This window comes from Melanotaenia boesemani, chromosome 6 (genome assembly GCF_017639745.1).
Source record: "Melanotaenia boesemani isolate fMelBoe1 chromosome 6, fMelBoe1.pri, whole genome shotgun sequence".
NCBI lineage: Eukaryota > Metazoa > Chordata > Actinopteri > Atheriniformes > Melanotaeniidae > Melanotaenia > Melanotaenia boesemani.
The window spans coordinates 33,842,032-33,865,549 of NC_055687.1; the positions used below are offsets into that span (position 1 = coordinate 33,842,032).

Genomic DNA, 23,518 nt, shown 5'->3' on the forward strand with positions numbered 1-23,518 from the left:
AGGGATCAAAAACCAGGAAAAAGTATGAAACAATGAACAAAAGGCGAGAAGCAGACGTGACTGTGAGGCAGCAATCATTGTTTCTCCCACTGTTGAACTGGTCTGGAAGGTCATCCCACTGATGGTGTTTGTGTGTGTTTGTCACAGAAACACACGTCATTCAGCATCCTCACAGAGAAGCCTCTGTATGCCGGGACAGACGCCACAGACACTCGTCTTGTTTAGTAATTTGAAGCTGTTCTCTCCAGAGTCCTCAGCAGATAACACACATCTGTATACTGTAGAAAACACACATCCAGTCATCAACTCTAAGTTTGAGCTGTGCTGCCCCCTGCTGGTGAACAAGTGATAGAACAGCCTGTCAGAGCAGGAAGTCATGAAACCTTCAAAGCTGCTGCATCTAGTTCTGTTAGCTCCACATCACGTTTTTCCCACAGAAATTTTATTCTAATAGACAGACTGGACACGAGCATTTTTCTTTCAGCTGCAACTCCATGCTCACATGGAAACAAGTTGCAAAGGGATTTTTTTACTGAAGTACATCGCCCTCAATTGGAGATGAAAAAAGAATTTTTTTTTTTGTTGTTTTTACAAATTGAGATAATTTAAAAAAAAATCATCTGTAGGGTTTTTTTTTTTTTTGTTATTAGATTAATTTAGAAAAAATAGTTTATAAAATATTTTATCAATAAAGAAAATAAAATGGGAAACTTTTTTCTGAATTAGTTGGATACAAAAAAAAAAAACTTGTCTCGTCAGCTTTTCTGGATTAGTGAGATAATTTTAACCAAAAGAGAGACAATGATCTGGTCTGTTTTTCTGAATTAGTGAGTTCTAATTTTCTTATTAAGTTTTTCTAATTCTTCTGATTTTTCTTTCTATATTTTTTATTTCATGTTGTTTTTCTGAATGAACAAGAAACTGTTCTCCATATCTGCTGCTTCGGGGCTGCTGGATCACAACCCTAGGAGATAGGCCTGCGCGATTCAGAAAAAATGTGAATCACCGTTTTGAGATCACGATTGTCTGGCACGATTTTTTTCTTTAACAAAACCAGAAAAACTGTAACAAGTTGAAGTCCGAGCTGGTTCAATGTTTATTAAAAACCTTTTTAAAATGACCTTAATGCACACATTGAACCTGGAGCTAACAGAGCTTGTTAGTTCTTGCCTATAAAACAATATTAATCATTAAATAAAAAATCTAAGTCTGTTCAGATCTGTTTCGCTTATTTCTTATGGCTCAATAAACACCTTTTTTCCAGAGTAATTTAAATTGAAAACATTTTCTACAGACTTTCCTCATTTGAAATATCAAATGTCCTGTTATAGCAAAAGTGACTGAACGTCACTTTTCTACAGGTATATATTACTTATATAAATATAATACACACACACACACACACACACACACACACACACACACACACATACATACATGCATTGTATAAGGTTCAGTCCGGTTTTGGACATGTCTTTGTTTCTTGCTGACTTTCCTCTGTTTTCACTCTCGCTCACTCTTTCCAAACACCGGCCTGCAGGCGGCTCCTCCACTGAGTGACGTGTTGTAATGGCGCTTTACTACTGGTTGAGGGAGGAGGCAATGGTAGTGCTGCGCTTCGGGACGCTTGAAAAAATCCGGGAGGAAATTATTGTTTGTGATGCAGCTCATGATATAAATTGCTTTAGAATAGCTGTGTGTAGAAATGAGATCACGTGTGTGTGTGTTAACGATTTATCCTGCAGCCCTAATAGGAGATAAATTATTAAGACTGAGAGTGACACAGAGTTCACACTGTGCACTGTGAGAGGATGACAACCCTGTCCTGGACAACCTAACAAAAGTTTATAATATGAATGAATGAGACCTGATAAGTGACAGAGTTGAGTTGTAGGTCTACAGGTTAAAGAGTCCCGTATAGCTAAGGGGTCATCCTGTAAGATACTAAACCACATTTCTTAACTGATATCATCTTCTCTTGTAAGAGCATAGTCAGGGGGTTAAATGAAGAGGAGGATTAATTCAGTAAAATAAACACATTTTTAATGGTACAGTTATTTATTTAATAAAAAGAGCTTTTATTGTTTTTTTTGTTTTTTGGGTGAATGATATCACTAATCCATAAAAACTGATCTTTTTTTCTCAAGTGAATGTGCTCCACTTCTGTAACTTTAGTTGTATTAAAATAGTAACAATTCCTTTGATTGAGTAGTTTTGGTTTTAAGCTCTAAAATGACAAACATTCACCGTTACAGAGATATTTAGCTAAATAAACGGTGTGAAAAGATCAATTTATTTTCAGCTGTAATACAGTTTCTTTTCCCACTTTAATTTAATTTCACAAACTAAAAAAAAAAAACCAAAACAAGAATTTTCACTTGAACTGAAAGCAGTAATGAGGAGTTGCAGCTCTCCTACCGGTCGCTTCCTCTCAGCTGTCTCTTCTGTTTTAAACCCGAATCCCTCGCACATGTTTGATGCTAATTTCTTCTCTCTGTGTCTTTGCAGCTGAACTGGAGTTTGTTCAGATCGTCATCATCATCGTGGTGATGACGGTGATGGTGGTGGTGATCATCTGCCTGCTCAACCACTACAAGCTCTCCACCTGGTCCTTCATAACACGGCAGAGCCAGGCCCGCAGACACGACCATGCGCTGCAGCAGGTCAGTCACCGGCACCTGGGGAAATATGTTCTTTGTTTGGTCTTGTTTCGTGCTGTTGTCTCGTCCTGGAACCTTTCAATCCAAGCTAAAAGTGAGTGAAGAACTCTGTGTCCCTGCCCAGCCATTGACTTAGTACGTTTCTGTATTTGTGAGAAAGGACAAACACAGCTTACCAGTAGTAAAGCTGTTCTGAGCTAAATTAATCTTTTTTTTTTAACCCTGCTGGAGTTTACCTGTCAGAGTTTCTCTCAGGTAACTGCTTCTCTCCAGTCTGTTGGGTGAACTTGCTGAATCGGTTTCCTCAGAGCCGGTCTCTGTCAGCCCTTGATGTTTAATTCCCTACAGCACCGTCTAGACAGCAGCGGCTGTGCCTCCATACTGACATGCTGGTGTTCTGGGACGTACACACAGTGTAACACTACAGCCACTCAAACAGGCCTGATGACAAAAGACGATGCAAAATTATGGATCCGTTTATATCTTCAGCTCTGGGGCCAGAATGCTTGGTTTTCCTCTTACACAAACACTTCTTATGAGCTTAAAAACTCATCATTTTCATTTCTCCTGTCACTTTGTTCATTTTCTATCCATCTAAAGAAGAAAAATCTGCACCCAGAAGCTGACACAGCAAGCCAGCAAAGCCGTGCAGCAGAGATGGAGCCATTAAATGAGTCGCTGATGGCCTTTAGAAGATGCATAAAGATCATTAATGCAGATTTGTTTTCTGCTTCACTTTGCTGACTATAGGAAGGAAACTGCAGTCAAATACAGACAAAAGAAAACTGGAGTTATTTTTGATGTTTGTCTTTCTCTGTTGTACCTTATATCCGGACTATCCGGACAGCAGCTGAGTGGCTTTTGTTTTCTGTGCTCCCAAATGAGGCAGGATTTTCAGTTTTGAAGCAATCAGGCACATTTTATCTCAGTGAATCAGTAGCAACAAATCTAACATGTATTAGATGGATTTTTAAGTCCATGTTGAATCTTGTCTCTTTAATCCTCAGTTTTACCCTCCTTTTGTTTGTGTAGGACGGATGTTTGTGGCCTTCAGAAAGTGTCTCTCGACAAGGTGCCTCAGAGGTAAGACCACCACCACACTGACCACCGTTACCACCATGATCCAGTATGCTCATAGAGAATGAATTGGACGCAGAACTCAGAGATGCTGATGACTCAGCTTCTGGTCTCTACTCTGTCTGTTGTATCTGAAGCATCCTGACTTGAGCCCCAAGCATCACATTTCTCATTTGTCTTGGGACTAATGTTGAGTTTCTGCTACAAAATCTTATTATGACGTAGAAAAGTCTATGAAAGGATAAAGCTAGATGTAACAATACACTGATTTAGTGATTGATGATCCTGTAGCAATGATCCGTAGTTAAGATATTGATCAAACATGGATACAGTCATCATTTGTAAGACACAGTTAGGAAAAAAAATTCTATTTACTTACTAACAACCAAAACAACAGATTCTTCTTTTCCTTTTTGACTGATCCCTTCAGGGGTTGCCATAGCAACTCATCTGCATCCATCTAACCTTATCTTCTGCATATTCTCTTACACCAACTAACTTTAAGTTCTCTTTCTCTACATCCATAAATCTCCTTTCTGGTTATCTTCTAGGCCACTGGTTCCTAATTTTCCCTCTTTTCCTTGGGGCCCTCCTTCATGCAGATACTAAAAAGCCCCGGACCCCCTGCCCCACCCCGTGCTGAAACCATACTTGGTTTTATGCTTTTAAAAAGTGAGATTCTAACCATAATGTATTCTGGCTGAGTCCTGTCCTTCAGTACAGCCAAAGTTAAATCAACAACATAAAGCCTAAATTTATTGTTTTTTTTTAATAGAGACGATGTATGGACATTAATTACAATACAGTGGCTCTGAATAGGCAAGGCCTCGGGGACCCCTGTGCTCTTTGGAGGACCCTGGGTTGGGAACCACAACTCTAGGCCTCCTGACTGGTGGTTCTAACCTCAGCATCCTTCTACCAATATATTCACCATCCCTCCACTGCACATGCCCAAACCATCTTAGCCTGGCCTGTCTGACATCTGAACATCTAACGTGCAGTCTCTCTGATGGACTCATTCCTGATCTGTAGACGATTTGTAACTTTGATTTGGCATAGGTTTTCCTCTGCAACCCTCTGCATTTATCTGGGTTATTTAATGTCTGATTGAGCTCAAGAATGAAATAGTATTTTGATATTTTAGTTTCTTTTTGTGGTTTGATATGAATGAAAGTGATTGTGTTAAATCAACAGGTGATAGCATTTTTTATTGATCACTGGATCCTGAATTAAATCATAGTGTGGTTGAATTTATTTTATCAGCAAACATCAAAGTATTATCGACTGATTTGATATGAATTTGGATTGTGAAAAGTTTTACTTGTGGCTTTGAGCATCTGCTTCTCATAGAGGTTACGTCTTCATGGTGTCCAAGTCCAGGACTCTGCATATACATTTTGAATCTGTGGAGATGTCTATGTAAATAAGAAGTTATATGTAGTTGTTTTGAAGTAAAATGGTAGTAAACAGACCAGAGGGCGCTTGAGTTAGTGTGTCTATAGCTGATGGGTTAACTAGGAAGCTAGCTCGCTAAGTAGATTACTTCCTGATTTCTTTCTTTACTCCTGATTACAGTCTGACCTGGTTCGACCGGGGCTTTCTTTCTCTGCTTGGTTCATTGTGGTTAATGCATTAAAACTTCCACTTTGGTTGATTTGGTTTCTGCTTTTATGTGGTAGAGGTTTCCCAAACTCCATAGAATAAGGAGATACCAGCTGAAGGTATCTGAAGCACTTTAAAGGTTTGTGATTCAGTGAAACTGGGAAGAGAAGGTAAAATCCTGAGATCACCAACCTGCTGGGGCCGCTGTCCTGCAGGTTTTAGAAGTCTCCCTGCTGGAACACACCCGACTCAAATTAATGAGGTGTATGCAACTTTACATCAAGCTGTTGGAAAACCATTTAATTTGAATTAGAGGTTGCAACAGGGAACCATGTAAAACCTGCAGGACAGTGGCCCAAGAAGTCCGGAGTCAGAGATCCCTGGTACAGTCTGGAAAGATTAAATGCTTTCATGGTTTTAATAATAACAATTAGCTGCAGCACCAAGTTTTTTCTTTTTCAGTATCTGAATGAAGAGAAATCTGTTTAAAAGTGTTTAACCTGCAGCTTCCGCTTTCTTGGAGATATATTAGCATACATGTTAGCTTGATATGAATTCACGTCAAACCGAGAGCTGTATGCGGACTAACAGTTTTGTGTGGTGATGCAGGCTCAGCTGATGTAAAACTATTAGCTTAATGCAGTCAAATCAGGAAGGGCAATGTCAATCCTCGAGGGCTACAGTACTGCAAGTTGTAGGTGTTTCCCTGTTTCAATGCACTTGAGCCAATTAATCGTATTCCATTGTGCAAAACTGGACAAGTTGATGGATCTGTTTGGTTTGAATCAGGTGTGTTGGTGCAGGAACACATATGAAACCTGCAGGACTGCAGCATAACCTTTATTTCCAGGGATAAAAACCAACTGAGGTAAGAAGCTCTTTTACAATGGTTCCCTGGCCAAGATGGGTGCGTTTATGTTTTCAGCAGCATCTCCATTTACCACTACTGTGTACTTGGTGTGCTAATGTGAAATGTGGGACGTCTTTTAGAGCTTTTGGTGTTATACCTAACTTGACTTACTGTCCAATCTCACACAAATGGCAAATACTGCACACACCGCTGTTCTTCCTCTCATGTTTAACATAACTTCAGCTGACTGATTGAGCCATTAATGTTATTTATCTTGTGTCTGAAGAAGGCCTGAAGGGGATGAAAGTGTGGAAGAATTTATGACCCTCCTCTGGTATTTATTGTGTGTCTAGTTGCACTTTTCTAAAAGCAGTCTGTGTCTCTTCTCACATTCCCCTTTGTTTCATTGTCTCATTTATTAGTATCTGCCTTTGTGTTGCTGTTCTGGGATTACAGGAATGCAATCAGGGCTCAAAGAGCCTGACATTTGCGTTTCAGCTGCTTGTAAATATTTCATCCTGGAAGAACTGGAGCTCGTATGTGGTACTGGGTATGACTGGTACTAAACTCCAAACAAAAATCAAAACTAGCATCTTAATGAGTCGAGTAGAGAGAACTGGGATGCCTGTTTGATCTGATTCAGAAGCCCTGCTCACATGTAAACAAAACCAAAGAACAAGAGAAAAAGACATGAGGAGGATGATGAAAGACAGGAAGAAGGTGAAAGGAGGTAAAAACCATGTCAATGTTGAAGCACTTAGAGAGAATGGCAAAAAGAGGAAAAGGCCATGTGGAGACAAACACAGAGGGAGACGTGGGTGGCTGATGGATACAGGGATGCTGGCAGAGGGTCTGTGTGTGTGTGGCAGGGTAGCGGGGTGGATGGTTTTTGGTGCGTCATTAATCAGCAACACCTCCCCTGACACTGTCTAGACAGCCGTCTGAGAGCTGCCCTGCTCTGCTGCGCTCTGCTCCTTCTATCAGCTCTACACCTTTATCCCCCACCCTCCTCCTCCTCCATCTTTCTATCTGTCTGTCTCCACTTTCTCTCTCTCACTTTGTTCTGTTTCTCTCAGCCTCCTTGTTTTCTTTATCTCCATGGCTCTTTTTCCTCCTCTCCTTTCTCTGCTCTCTGTCCTTATCTCAGTAGCCTTTTTTTAATCACTTTAGTCCCAGTCTTTCTCTTCCAGTTTCTCCATTTCATTTGCCCAGATCCTCTTCAGTTTTTCTTTTTTTTTTTTTTTTTGCCTGTGTATTCTCTTCACCCTTTTGTCAGTGGGGGTTAGTAATTAGAGTCAGAGTCACTAATTGAAATGGCTTCCCTCTGATAATGACTCTATATGGTGACGACGACATAACACTGGAATACATTTAATGTATTTAATGTAGATGCTAATCACAGTTCTGCTTTCAACAAAATCAACTAAAACATCCTTTTAGATCAACTGGAAAATTGGGTAAGAGTTAAGATGGACACTTTTTGATGATTATGAAAACGTATTTTCTGTTGACATCTGTCTGTATCATGTCACTCACTATATATATTCTCTTTTCTTGTTTCCCACCCCTCCCATCCCCACCTCCCATGCTCTTCCTCAGGTATTATATGCTCCCCAGGCCAGGGATCGCTTCACCGCTCCCTCCTTCATGCAACGTGACCGCTTCAGCCGCTTCCAGCCCACCTATCCCTACATGCAGCACCAGATCGACCTGCCGCCCACCATATCGTTATCAGATGGCGAGGAGCCCCCGCCGTATCAGGGACCCTGCACCCTGCAACTCCGCGACCCTGAGCAGCAGATGGAGCTCAATCGTGAGTCGGTGAGGGCCCCGCCCAACCGGACCATCTATGACAGTGACTTGATCGACATGGGTGGAGGTGGTGGTCTGGGGGGCGTTGGGGGAGGAGGCGGAGGCATTGGGGGAGGAGGAGGCCCAAGGCCGCCCAGCAGCAACTCGGGCATCAGTGCAGCCAATTCCAGCAGCCACGGGCGCATGGAGGGCCCCCCACCCGCATACAGCGAGGTGATGGGCCACTACCCCGGCTCGGCGTTCTTTCTTCACCAGCACAGCAATAACCAGAGAGTAGGGAGGCCGGGGGGGCCGGGGAGCAGGACGATCCAGCAGCAGAGCCAATCAGAAAGCACAATAGTACCTGCCAAGGCCAAGGACGGCCAACCAGAGGACCTGGTCTGAGGGGAAAAATGGGGACGGGGCACCATGGACTGAAACTTGTCTCTCTTGTTGACCCCTGACCTGTAAGCATCGGTCTCTGTGTTGCTCTGTCACTCTCTGTCTCATGTGCTCTCTTCACACTCCCATGCACAAAGAAATATCAACATGAGCTACAACGGAACAAGAAAAGGAGAAACTAAGATTTCATTTCAGTTTCTTTGTGATGTTAGAATTCAGAAAGCAGGACATATGCACTGCGTGGAGACATTTTCCCTTTGTTCTCAGTCAGAAACACACTGCTAGCACAGGCTGCAACAAGTCTCTCTTCTTTTTCTTGTTCTTTTGCCACCTTGGGCGACTTTTCTGTCCCCAGAAAGTGAGGAGGATGTTTTTTTTTCTTCTTTTTTTTTTCCAGACCGGGATCTGTGCACAAAGCGAGAACTGAGAATCAACGACTTACAGAGAACACAACAAAAACAAGAGACTCACAAACCCAAATCTTAGTGCCAAGGTTCACGAGGAAGCAAATGACGGGGGAAATCGACACGTTCTAACATTCACAACACAAAAACAAGAAACGTTATCTAAAAGTTGCACTATATTTTTGTTGTAAAGTCAAGAGGGAAATTATGTTATGTAATGATGATGATTTTAGTTTTTTTCTTCTTTTTTTTCTTTGTTGTCAGTTTTTTGCGATGGGGAGGTCCTTTTCATGGATGGAATGATTGACTGAACTCTGGCTCCAAAGTTCTTTAAACAGCTGGGAGCAAAAACAAACGAGAAAAGACAAAAAATCAAAAAACAGAAAACTAACAAGCTTATGTCCTTCCTTTGTTTTTCTTTGTCTTTAAAAAACGAAACAAAACAAACACACAAAAAAACGCAAGAAATACTCGTACCCAGCCTACGACATCTCTGTTTGCTTACACCATAGGCACAGTGAAACTTAGTAAGAGAATAACCTTGTACTGCTTCACGTCTGTGTTCATTTTGGCCTCATCTGGGGAAGAAATCTGCCTCGCGACGAACCACTGGGTGAACAAAACCATGTTTCACATACTCTGGTGGTTTAATATAAACCAGAGTGGTGTATAAACTAACGTTGCCAGCCAGCTAGTTGGATATCACATCACACAGGAACATATTCAAGTCCATCAAGCAGCCTGGTCAAAGCAGATTCTTCTCTTTTTAAATCTGTCCTGACCTCTGAACACCTGACACTTCTTCTGTCCTCCTCCTTTCATCCAGCCCCCCCCATCAATCCTCTTCCACCTGCACAGTGCATTCTGCCAATATTCTTACCAAACTTGAACCCCTGCCGCCATGACAACACTAACAAAGGCTCAGCTCTCCATCTTTAAGCCACAAAAAATAACACAAAGTGAAGACACCTTGGTGTTAAACAAAAACTGACTATGGTCAAAGTCAAAGGGCTATCGGAGGGTCCTTTTTGTAAAAGTAACTTAAAAATCTATATTTTCTTTTTCTTTTTTTTTTATTATTATTTTTTTTTTATTTAGCCTTTTTCTTTGCTCATTGTTGCCTTCTCCTCTGGTGTTATGCTTTTACTGTCTTTCTTTAGTGCTGTCTGTATGCCTTCCCCTCCATATATCCCCTCCTCTCATCCCTGCTTTCTCTTAGCGCCTTTTGTGGATATTTATCATCCTTCCTTCCATCCACATGCAGAAAAAGTGCGCTCAAACGATGCAGAGTCCGCCAAGCCCTTTAAAGTGGAGAGTGGAGTGCAGTCCTTGTTTGGCAGCATGCTAGTGCAGTCCTCTGTTTGCAGTTTAACTGCGTTCGTGTGTGTGTGCGTTTATTGGTCAGACTTTTAACAACACTGAAAAGCATTTAATGCTCCTGTTGTAGTGTTGTGTATGTTCATGTGTGTGCAGCTGAGTGACTTATTAGCTGACTGCTTTGAGTTAACAATTCAAGGACATTACTGATTTGACTTAAAGAAGCATCCAGTTAAGCTTTCGTTGGAGTTCAGTAGAGCATCTCTCTAAAGAGCCAGAAATGCACGAAGGTGTATATTCAAATAAAATCCATGCAAAAAGATCCATTCCATTACAGCTGCACAAGCTTCACACCGCAAGTCTTTTTTCCATAAAACATCGTTTAGAGTCCAGACAAGCTCTCATTAGTCCTTTTTGGATAACAGATTAGCTTGCTGATGGCATTTTGTATTCTTTATAGTCAACAAACTCCATGAAAACTTAATACTTTCTGTCCATCTTACCCTGTCTAAAGATTTACTTCTTACCCATTTACTCCTGTTTAAAGATGAAAAGGGTATTAAAGGTCCATACTGAGGTCACTTGAAACATGATTGTTTAGAAAGACTGTAGACAGATTATTTTTGGACCAACATATCAGGCTGATATGACATCAAAGTGAGCCATAATCTAAGCAAAAAACTAATTAAACATTAAACCAGAGGAAACAATGAACTGATCTGACACATTTTTAAACTTTTAGTAAAAAAAAACAACATCTGTACTCATGTCATTGAAAGAAGTCGTTGCCTCAGTGCATCGTTGTGATTCACTGATAGACGGCGATACAGCTCTGTGACTCTGGTTGCGATCTTTTCATGAGGTTTGTTGACAAGTAGGAGAAACAGTCTCATTTTATGCCAAACTGACACCGAATCAAGTCTGCCACGTTTTTAACATTTGAGTCACGTCCTTGCGTGAAGTTGTCTGATTCAGCTGTAAGGAGTGTTCATCAGATGAACTAGTGGAAACATGGAACTGGGAAACAAAGTGAGATTGTTTGCATGCACACAAAAAAATCTGATCATGAGCATAATCTGATATTTTTTATGACAAATCTGATTAACACACCTACTCCGATCTCTTCATGCATGTAGACCTGTATATTTGATTTTAGTTTTTTTTTTTTTTACAACATCTGTGCATGTGCAAATAACCATGTCACTTCCATCTTCGTAAAGGAAGACGAGGGAAACGATGTAGTCTCAGCCCGAGCCTGCAGATTACACATTAGCAGCTAATGCTAAAGGCTCCTTTTTGCCCCTATACATATGTAAATAGGTCTGTCCGTGTCTAACACAGGCAGACATCGCTCCCCACATAGGACCTTTATGTTGGCATGGTTGTTAGGGACTAGTTCCACTAGAGGGCGATGCAGAGTTCACTTTGGCTCCGATGGCAGCTTCAGACAAAACCAAACATGGTGATGGTGGCGAAGATCATAATAATGTACAGTACCAGTCAAAAATGTTACCTAAATGTCCAGTTGCAGTCAAACTTTTGACTGGTACTGTACATTATCAGAAAGGGATACAACATAGGTAGCACAGTAGACGGCGGTATTCTGTCAAACATTAGATTCATCATGGCTTCTTCTTTGTTCTCTTCACTGGTCGAACCTGAGCTGTACTGCGTAACGCTGCCCCTGTGGTTTCCAGTGGTACTGCTCTGTTTGCTGTGACTGGCTGCACATAGGTAGTGCATAAATCAACTTTCAGACTGTAGGTCCGTCCATGTTCAACAAAGACCAGATGTTTTAAAAATGGCATGTATGTGCGTGCATTCTCCAGAAGAAATTGGATAAAGGACTGGAAAATATAGACCAGGCTTTTTCTAAATATCACATTTCAGAAGTGCATTGTAATCAAATTATTCCAATTACCTGATGACACCCAGTTATCAGATTTTGATGGTCATGTTAATGAGCTCAGGGACATGTCTGTATGCCCATGGGTCTCATTTTAAGTTCTTCGGACATCATGAAGGTAAAAGTTTGGGTCCCTTTGAGTAAAAGCCCCCCTTTAGCCCCCCCTTAGCATTAGCATCAGTGTGTCTGAATGTATGCATGTTTCCCACCTGTGTGTGTGTATGTTTGTTTCCACATTACTGCTGCTATTGCTGTTGCTGCTGCTACTATTGTTGCTACTGCTGCTTCTCATACCCATTCCCACCCCTGACTAAAAGACCCTCTGCAGTCAAAGCAACAAGTATTGAGGCCCCCATTTCACTTGTTTCAGCCAACCGCTGCAGATAGTGTCCCAACACTTTTGTCCCTTTGACTGTACAGAGCTGCTTCAAACTCACATTTCTTCCATGTTTTTTCTTCTTTTTTTTTCCATTATTTTTATGTTGTTTTCAGCTTGTTCTTACTGCGCCGTCATCGCTTGTAAATTGAAGGTATAAAGATGAATTTTATGTTTTCTACAAGGAGGTTTGCATGTTACTATTATGTGAGTAAATAAGGTGCCTAATGTTCATGTTTGAGCAGATCACACCTCAGTCACACTGCTGCTCGGAACCCGTGCAGGCGCTTTATCTCTGCAGGGTCGCTGCCGCCCCCCCTCCCCTGTCTGGCAGAATAGAGCGAGTACGCAGGAATTGTTGCATCCTTTAAGACTGAACCTGAAATTTATTTCAAGTGAAAACGGGAGCAGCGGAGCTCTCCGGTTACAATGCTCACCAGTACCATTGTGGCAGACAGGAGCGGTCACTCCCCGAGAAGCAACTGAAGCCATTCCAAGCAGTAATGTGACCCACGTGTGGAGCAGACATAGGAACCCACTTGCACTCAAAAAAGCTCCCACCTTCGTTGTGCCTCACTTCCAACGGTGCTTTTTTCAGTAGTCTGTCTTTCTTTATGTTTGTTTGTAAGGTGCTGTATATAACTTGAATATATTATGCACATATCCTACCCAATGGGTAGAAACCACAAAAAGATGTTGTGAATAATGTAATATAATGTATAGACAATATAAGAATTTTAAGAAGGCAGCATCAAATTTGTAAATGCCTACAGTTAAAACATGCTTTTCTTCTTGTTTTGTTTTTGTTTTTTATGAGAAAACATGGTTTTAAAGTATGCTTAGAATATGGTTGCAAAACAAAATACAAATTACTACTTATAATATTTTGCTATAAATAATAGTTATCATAAGGATGAGATAAACTCTGGATTAAGGACACTGTTTATTGGATCCTCTGTCACAGTGCCGGCCATGACTCGGGTACTGACTAGGATTTTTTTTTTTTTTTTTTTTTTTGACCACGATCGACTAACAGATGTAAAGTTCTATTGCACAGATCTTTTAAGAAAATGTATAACACACAAACACACTCATCATTCGCTGTTTATGCCATGACATGAGCCCGACCAGAGGTTGGATTTAAACTCTTTTTGTAAATGCTCGAACAAAAAACAAACATGCGAGCTGTCCAGTTTGGAGGACAACCGCTGCACACGAGAGCCGTAAGCACTTCATGAAGCAGGAGGATCTGAACTCCTGCCCGTTTGATATTTAGGTTTAGTTTTGTTTGTTTTTATCTGCCAAAGTACAAAACCTGCCGAGGTCACTCGGCGCCGCTACAGGTCCGGCTGGATGTTCGGCTCCGGCTCTTTCAGCTCGGACAGCAGAGAGGAAAACAGATTGGAAAGTTGTACCAGCAGCGTGAATCAAGTGGGGAGAAATAAACCATTAAAAGTGTCGTTTAACTTCAAACATGTATGGGTTTAGTTGATTTTCTACATTACGATGGTATATGTGGCACAACGTACTGAAACAAGAAGTCCTGTTTAACCTGCAGTCATTTATTTACAGTATGTACTGATAATAACTCCACTGTACAGTATCCACAGAGCATGTTCATTCTTATCTATAGAAGATGTAAATAGCAAAACGCCATTTTCTCTTCAAAGCACCAAATAAGTGGCAATTGTGTTGTTTTTGATTTGGGGACAAAAAAAGAAAAGCGTGTTTGGCTGGAGGGCCACTTGGCTCTCCACCTGATAGACCTTTTGTTTTTCTTCTGTTTCCTGCACTAGCTTGAAGAGCAACGTTGGGCTCAGACTGATCTTTATTGGATTTCTCCCTGCAGCGCGCTCCCTCTTTCCACTTCTCAGAAGTCTGTACTGCTGACAAGTAGCTGTGTGTATCGTTCCACACTGATAACAACAATGATAACGTCTCAACAGTTGGGTATTCTTTCTGTCTTGACAGTAACCATAGGACTGCTTCCATCATGGGTTTTGTAACAACAGTTTGCTTTATTTACACCCCCTTCCCCCTCTGTGCAGATATATATATACATATAACACATATATGTGTGTGTATGTGTGAATATATATATATATATGTAAAACAGAGGTAAAATTGTGTATTTTTGCCTCTTTTTATTTAAGCAATTGTGATGTAATAGGTTTTAGGCCTAAGGTCTGTTATTGCAATACTTTTACAGAAAAGAAGAAAAAAAAGAAAAAATGTTGCTCTAAGTGCTGTTGTAGTCAAAGATTTTATGCTTGTACCGATGCTGTAGTCAGACTGCAGCGTAACAAATAAAACTTTAAAAGTGCTCTGACCTGCTCTTCTGTTGGTGTGGTGTGTATGTACGTGACAGAAGTTAGTATCATGACTGCTGGGAGTGTGTGAGCATGAGCTTTCCTCACCGATGCAGTCCGACGACGTGAGCAGGATTTAATGCGGATCAACAGACAAGATCAAGACGCTGTCGGAGTGAGTTACTAGCAGCTCTCTTCTCACTTTACAGCTCAGACAGCAGGCAGTGTTTGAGCTACTCAGCTACACACACCCTGAATATTGTGAGGATGTTTGAAGAGTCTAATTGAAACTCATACAATGATATTTTAGTTATAAAATGCTCCGTTTGTTACTCAATAACTGTCTCAGGCTGTTCAGAAAATCTGAAAAAACCTTGCCTACCATACTTTATGTGTGGACAATGAAGGCTTAAGGACAGCTCGCTTTTTGTTCATTCTAGCAGGTGAAGTAATGTGATGACAGAAAACATGCAATGGATGTTAAATATCTCCATCCCAGCTCAGAAAGGTGAACACTTCCATGGCCCATTATTGTAAATCTACAGAGGATCCACAGATATTCTGACTAATGATGGAACTGGATTATTTGTTTGTTCTGATATTTATTTTTTCCTCACAAACATTTTGGACATCTCTGATTTTGCCACACAGACTTGACTGCAGCATAACCAACGTGATTACACTGAGAATATTTCTAGAATGCCACTGGATTAAATGGAGACACACACAACACCTCCGTAGGCTGCCTCACTGCAGTTCTACAGTTATTTAGTCTGTAATTTCTGGACTGATTGTAATACAGGACAATTCCGGGTGTTTATACCACAATCATTCATCTTTCTGACATATTAATAAATCAGTGCGGTGACTTAACTTCCAACCTAAAGTAAAGTCTTCTGTTTCACCTGAACATCGTTTCTTTTATGGTTTCAAAATTTCATGAATCCAACAAAAAAAAAAAAAACGTTTAAAGTACTACAGATGCCTGTTTAAATATCTAATCCGCCAATAACATGACAACAACTCAACACATCTAGTCGTGTAGACGTGGTGAAGACGACTTGCTGAAGTTCAAACGGAGCATCAGGATGAGGAAGAAAGGATTTAGGTGACAGAACGTAGCATGGTTGATGGTCTGAGCTTTTACTGGGATTTTCTCACACAACCATTTCCAAGGTTTCCAGAGAATGTTCTGAAGAAGAGAAAATATCTAGTTAGCAGAAGTTGTGACCAGAATGTCTGGTTGAAGTCAGAGGTCAGAGGAGAATGGACAGACTGGGAATAGCAACAGTAAGTCAAATCAGCATCGTTATTATACAATGAAAATATGAGTGCTGCCCTTTGTAAGGTGCTTTAAAAACACAATCAATACACACAACGAGGGGTGTACCGATTCACTTTAACAACGATTTGATTCATATCATGGTTCGTGGTTGCCAATATGAGTCATGGACGATATCGGTTCATTTAGAATGATACAATCCAATGACTTGGTAATCAATTCATTCCATCTTTAGCCAAAAATTCAACCAGTGTGACTGTGAAATAAATACCTGGGTACTGGACAGTGCAGGTTAAGTTTCCTAGATTCTTGTTGCTTCTTGTAAGGGAATCAAGTATAAATTAAATATGGGTATAAACAAACAAATGCATTCACACTTTATTTTAAATAAGTTCAACAAACACTCAAGGAGTCGACAAGGGCTTAAGCTTTTCTGGTGTTTTCATTATTTAACCCATTTTTATAAAAGTACAGTCAGTTCAAACAATATCTTTTCAACATGAAATATTACAACTTTAATTAAAAATAAAGTGCAACTGACATTTGTTCAGGTTGAAAGAGCTACTAATGTCATTTTAATAAACTAACAGCAGATCAAGTGTACCTAAATAACCTAAATACTCTTCAATGACTATATTTTTTTTAATGAAAAATATCAGCTGATCAACATGATCTGGCTGCAGGACACGTCTCTGTGAGTTCACTCTGTCACCAGCAGTACTAAAACTCGCTCTGCTAGGTACTGTTCAGCAAGGGTTGAAAGTAGAGGTAGCTCTTTCTCCTGAGATCTCCACCACTGGGTGGCATTCTCAGTTACAGGCAACACATCTTTTGCTCGGTACTTTTGGAGCTACAGTATAAGAAAAGTATTTCAAAATACGTCACGTTTCTCATTTCTTATTACAGTTTCTCTCAACTATTAGTTCAAAATCCACAACAAATAGTCATCTGTGCACATCAGAGTAGAATATTTCATTGCATTGATTAAATTGCAAATGCTTTGGACATGTAGCTTTTGCTTTATACAATTCTCTGCTGTTTCATGGCATTATCGTTTGCTTTGGTCATATCAGTCCAAATGAACTATACTTACAACGGCGCTGCTGCTGCAGCGGGAACGGTGCAGGAGATACCTGGATGTTCAGAGTTGAAGGGGAAAGAGTTGTGCTTAAGTTTATTTAAATCTTCTGTTTATATGTTCTATAACACTTCCTGGAGGGTAGGAGCTTAAATGGCTGGCGACCTGGAGGGTGCAGTCACTGATGATGATGGGAGAAATCAGCCGACGATTCTATGTGCCATATTTATCACCTGCTGTGGAGCCTCCTTATCTGGTACAGAACAGGATAACTGTATACCAGGATGCTCTCAGTGGCAGTAGCTGTTCATTCAGTCCATGTCTCTTTATTTGTCGCAGGAAGTGGAGGTGTTGTTCAGCCTTTTTTACCATGAAGGAGGTGATGACAGTCCAGGTGAAACTGTCAGAGATGTCAGTGCCCAGAAATGTAAAAGTTTGAACCCTCTCCACACATTCACCTTTGACAGAAAGTGGGGGACAGTCTGTAAGTGCCTTTGTTTAGCTTGTATTTAGGTTGAGATTATTAACCGAGTGCAGTCTCCTGTTTGTGCACAGACTAATCTCCCGTTGATATCAACCTTAAAGCAGATGGGCTACAGCAGCAGAAGACCACACTGGGTGCCTCCTGTCAGCTAAGAACAGGAAACTGAGGCTATGATTCACACACACTCACCAACACTGGACAACAGAAGATGGAGAAACGATGCTGATTTGATATGTCTCCATTTCAGCTCCACATTCAGATGCTAGGATCACAATTTAGTGGAAACAACTTGAACAAACTTTGTGAGGTCACAAAGGGAAAGATCCTAGACTCACCCGTTTGAGCACATGTTCGCTAAAAAGTGGAACAAGCAAGTGAAAAAGGCGACAGAATTTTCTTACTTTTGGGCCTCATACACAGGCTATGAGGACACATATGACTGTTCGAAGACTTTTAAAAACCTGAATTTTGCATAAAACAAGACCTTGAAGAAAGAATGGTAATCCGGCTGATTTTGTGTGATTATTAAAAAAAATGAAATAAAAAGCAGATGGAAACATTTGTCGGGTTTCTGCCAGCACTGCTGACTGTCCTCTCAGAAGATCAGAGCTCATCAGTCGTGTCTGCAGAAATAGACGCTGCTGGAAAAGTTGACTACATTTTAAAAAGAAAAAGAAAGATTGCTCTGCAAAATGTTCCCCCTTTTTTTCCCTGTCAAGCTGGAGGAATGGGGACAGCAATCTCAGCTTCAGTTGAGCTTTTAGCTCCCATCTTCCAAATCTGCTGATTCTTGTTCTTCACAGAGCAGAGCAGGTCAGATCCAGGTCACATAAAAACTACTTTTATTTCTTGAGCCCGACTTTCTCAGCCCTGCAAAGTAATAATATGCATAAAACATAAGTTTGTATTTTTCAGCAAGAAGGATTTATTTATAGACCCGCTCCATCTGGAAACTTGTCATAACATTCACAGGAGTGAAACAAAGCTCATTTTCAGAGCCAGTAGCTTCATTTACAAGTGCAAAGGAGGGTGGACCGGGGCCCCTGCCTCCTGTCCTTCCTGTGAACCTCGTGCTGCAGAATCCTGCAAGGGAGACGAGGCGTCCCAGTGCTGCTCACATCTTCTTCTCACTTGCTTTTTTCAGACTGTACACAGACTTCAGAGCTCGCAGACTGATGCAGGGCAAACACCAGCTGTTTATTCAGAGTGGAGGGATGGTGCATCTTCACAGACTGAACCATTTATCGACTAACAGGTGTCTGAGTTTTCCTCTTCCATGTTATGGGGGAGTTAATGTTCTGTTTGGAAACTGATGTGAAGAAACTCAGGAACACCTCAGCTCAGAACCCTTCTGAAGTTGTGATGAATAAAATGACACCAGACTAAAGCATCAATGTAATGTTTTGGGAACTCATGCAAGCTTAATAAATGCACACTTGCTGTCTTCAGCCATTTTTATTTTTCTTTTGTTTTCCTTCTGCCATCAACCCTTGCTCCTTCACATAAACATTCAGCTCACGCCAGTGCATGTGCCCTCTGTGGTCAAGTGGTGGTACTACATGTAATGTTAAGGGACATCAGGATTTACATTAACATTAAATGTGATATGACATCTTGGACTTCCGGTTGTGGCAACATGCTGCACAGGCACAGCATTCCTGTCTTTAAAAAAGACAAACAACTGAAAATTAAAGGTTCACGCAAAATGTCCAAGAGAATGAACAAGGACAGCACAAAGACAGCTGCAGGGCTAGATAATGAAGAAACCAATCAAGATATGGACAGAACCACACAACCTGCACAGAGAGATAATACTAAAAATTCTGGAAAAAGGGAAAACTCTTCCACCTCATGACGGTTGTAATATCATTTAAGCAATTAAAAACGTTCAATCTGATATCAAAGAATGCAGCAGCCACATCTCTGAGTCTGAATAACGCATTTCAACAGCTGAGGACACCATCAACAGGTATGAGAATGTAGGGGACAAACTACAGAAGAAGGCTAAAGTTTTTTTTCTGGAATGCAGAAGCCATTGTCACACAGTTTTCTCCACTAGTTTGACTCATTCCTTGAAACATAAATTACATTCTCAAAATTACATGGTCAAACCTCCAAAGCACTTGGCAATTGTTCACAACATAATAGATTTTCCCATTTATTTAATGAAATTTCAGATGTCTCAGTACATGTGTCAGTGACTCTTTGTAAATGATTTAGTACAGGTAGCCACAGTTAGCACAGTTAATCTACATTTAGCATGATTTTCAAGTGAATAGATCTTGTTGATTATTATTATTGTTGATTCTCTAACATTTGTTCTCTCCAAAACAAGTCAGCATCATTTCATTGTATATGTTATTACATGCACAATAGTCTGCTCAATTGTCAAAATTAGTCAAGAACATAATACCATGAGTACCATATATGAATCTCATGAAACATTTGATAAATCGATTAACTGACAGTCAGGGGAGACTAGAGCTTGACTGATGAAACCAATCAAACATTATCTTTAGTTACATGACTGGTGCTGTCCATGATTGTGAATTCTGCCAAACACGTATATTTAGAGCTCTGTCAGGACCAGTACAATTACTGAACATGGAGGCACCTGGCCAGGTAAATGAGCAAGGGCAACTGCCAATCCGAGGAAGAGGTAGAGGAAGAGGAGGAGTAATGGTGCGTGGTGGTGGAGTAGGGAGAAGAGGCCGAGGAACACGATGACACCATGCTGTCCCGGATTAAACTCGGGCCACAATTATAGACCATGTCATCAACCATCGTCTCACAATGGCGGAGGCAGGTCGCCGAATGCAGCCTGTTGTGCCCCGCTCTAGTTTTCTCTATCATCCAAACCTTTAGCAGGGAAAACAGGTATGTACTTAGTAAATAATGGAATTATATAGAAAAAAGGAAAAGTGCCTGGAGTGCTGCTTGGGTGTAAAAAATGGTGGTATTCCTCTGGTGCTCTTCAGTTATGGGATCAAGTAGAACTAATGAAAAGATTACTGATGCACTCAAGAAGATAGAAGATAAAAAGCCTTTATTAACTCATGGCTAATCTATTAAAAAACACATCCACGCCAACGTGTTTCAGCCTAAGGGGCCTTCATCAGGGCGAGTGGCAAAATGTTTGTCTGGTAGCTTAATTCTTGAATATATACACAATCACCAGCAGCTGCTCTGTGTGGGCAGGTAGATGGTCACATGGTACCCGTGACCTGCCAATGACAATCACAGTCAGATTCTTTAAACAAAAAACAGGTTAACACAGCAAAATATAACAAGATTCTACAGATATGTATGGAAACATCATATATCTACTAAAAATAAATAGATATTGTTCATTTCTTCTTATAGGAATCACAGATTAATCAGTTACATTACAGGACCATTACAAAAAAAGGACCATTACAAAAAAGGAGAGAAATCCAGTTCCCCATTCAAACCTGGTACTGTGTCTCTTTTAGTGTGTAAATCCAAAAAGCCTCTCTTTGGAAGAGTTTTTAAAGTCTGTCTCCACCTCTAATTGGGTTTTCTATATGCTCTATTCCAGATACCTTCAATGAATTACAATTACCATGGTTAGCATCAAGATAGCGAACAGCCATAGGATATTGTAGGTTACCGGTCCTAATTGCATGTTTATGTTCAGCTAACCTTGCTTTTAATTTGCGCTTTGTTCTTCTGATGTAGAAGCAACCACATGGACATTCTAGTCTGTATACTACATATGAAGTATTGCAATTAATAAATGATTTAATGTCAAACTTACGACTGGATGATATGGCTGAAACGTATATGCGATACAGAAGAAGAGTTTGAAAGCAACACACAAAAGAGCCACACAGCAGCTGCTGGTGATTACCTATATATTCAAGAATGGAATTATATATTGTATAGGTCAGGACACTGTGCATAAAGCAAAGATGTATTTATTTACTTATTTACCTATTCATTTAGTGTGTGTGTTATAGGCCTTCAGTAATATCTAACCTCAACAGGATGTTATGATACTAAAAATTACTAAAAATATTGGAGAAAATAAACAATGGAATGATTGATGATACAGTTTACAGTAGTGTTCCATTCACTCTGCAGTGATGCATTAGAATTGTGGTAAAGTTACTGTAAATAAAACAACAATACAGTTGCATTGGTTACTCATTCTGTAAGAAATTCATAAGGCATACATTACGAATGGTAAGACAGTGTTCTTTGAACTCCATGTCTAGGATTAGACGACAACATTGCAGTTCTCAAAGAACCACAAGAACAAGAGATCTGTAACATAGTGATGCAAATAATGCCATCACATTGGGACAGATCCGCTCTGCAATCCTACAAGACAATGCCATATTCCAAAATATCACCTCTATAAGCATCTCCACAATACACCGTATACCGAACAAGTATCAGATGACCATGAAGCAACTTTACAGGGCACCATTTGAGAAGAATTCTGAGTGAAACAGCTGCGGTATTGGGTTATACATACTTGTACTCCGGTATGTACATCTAATTCAGTTACTGGTGTTCTATCATTATAACCTTTTCACAATTAAGCAGTGGCTCCCAAGCTTTTTTGGGGTCATTATCCCCTTTAACCTGATTTCTGAATCCAAGTATTTGCTTCGTCTGACTTCAACATTTTGCCTAAAAACTTCTTCAGTAGACTGAGGCTTACTGTGTGATACAATTATTATTACAATCCTTATTTAGAATAATATATTATAAGATAAGAAAAGGGGTCAAGGAGCTGCAATTAGTGCCTCCCAAGCAGATCCATCTATCAGATCTACCGTCTATCAGATAAAACCCACAGTTTTACCGTGACATTTCAGTAAGTCTAGCCATTGATGATTTCCCCCTCCCCTTTCTCTCAGATACCCCCAGTAGTACTTCTTTGTAGGCCTATCCGTAGGGGTGCATGTACCCTAGGTTTGGAACCACTGGAATAGTGATCAGTAGTATTCTGAACTTGTGGAGGAGAACATAGAACTTTCCTATGTAATTATCTGTTATTTTAGTGGATGTCTCTTCCATATGACTAATTTGATGAATTTCTTACTGTATTGTAGAGGATAATGGCATTGTAGGAAATCAGACCCCTCACATCTTCGTGTTTGTGGATGAGGCTGGCTTCAACCTGGCGAAGCACCGAAGATGTGGCCATAATATTATTGGCCACAGGGCCACTGTGGATGTCCCAGGCCAGCATGGGGGCAATATAACTATTAGTGTTGCCATTTCTGAGAATGGTGTGGCCACTCACATCCCCAGTCTTGGCCCATACAATACACAGAAGCCCCTAATCTTCTTGTACCACCTTTATTCTGATTTGATCCCTAAAAATGAGAGCGGTAGGGCCTCAACTACCAAAACTGTCATTGTGTGGAACAATGTGCATTTCCACCGTGGCACACTCATCAGGGCCTGGTTCTCTACTCATCCAAGGATGATCATGGTCCTCATACCTCCTTACTGTCCTTTTTTCAGTTGTATTGAGGAGTTTTTTTCAGCTTGGAGGTGGAGAGCATATGAGCATCAGGCTGAAAATCAGAGGTCCCTACTCCACGCAGTGGATGCTATATGTGAAGAAATTACAGGAGATCAGTGTAGAGGATGGTTGCAACATGCACAGAGTTTCTTCCCTTGTTGCATTTCAAGGGAGAATATACGCTGTGATATGGACGAGAATGAGTGAGGACAGGTGAGGACGGGTGAGGACGGTGGCCAAGAGGGCAAGGATGGTGGCCAGGAGGGTGAGGAGGACAGCCAGGAGGGCGAGGATGGTGGCCATGAGGGGGAGGATGATGGCCAGGAAGGTGACGAAGACGGCCAGAAGGGTAAGGAGGATGGCCAGGAGGGTGAGGAGGATAGCCAGGAGGGCGAGAACAGTGGCCAGGAAGGCGAGGACTGGGGCCAGCAGGGTAAGGAGGACAGCCAGCAGGGCGAGGATGGTGGCCATAAGGGT

General features: G+C 40.8%; 1 protein-coding gene across 1 annotated transcript; it reads left to right on the forward strand.

Moving 5' to 3' along the window:
* Window positions 1-2,512: 2,512 nt before the first annotated feature.
* Window positions 2,513-9,823, forward strand: ldlrad4b (low density lipoprotein receptor class A domain containing 4b). Its single transcript, XM_041989175.1, has 3 exons — window positions 2,513-2,663; window positions 3,693-3,743; window positions 7,789-9,823. Exons 1-3 carry the CDS (start codon window positions 2,550-2,552, stop codon window positions 8,383-8,385), a joined length of 762 nt encoding a protein of 253 aa, XP_041845109.1. The 5' UTR covers window positions 2,513-2,549; the 3' UTR covers window positions 8,386-9,823.
* The last annotated feature ends 13,695 nt before the right edge of the window (window positions 9,824-23,518 follow it).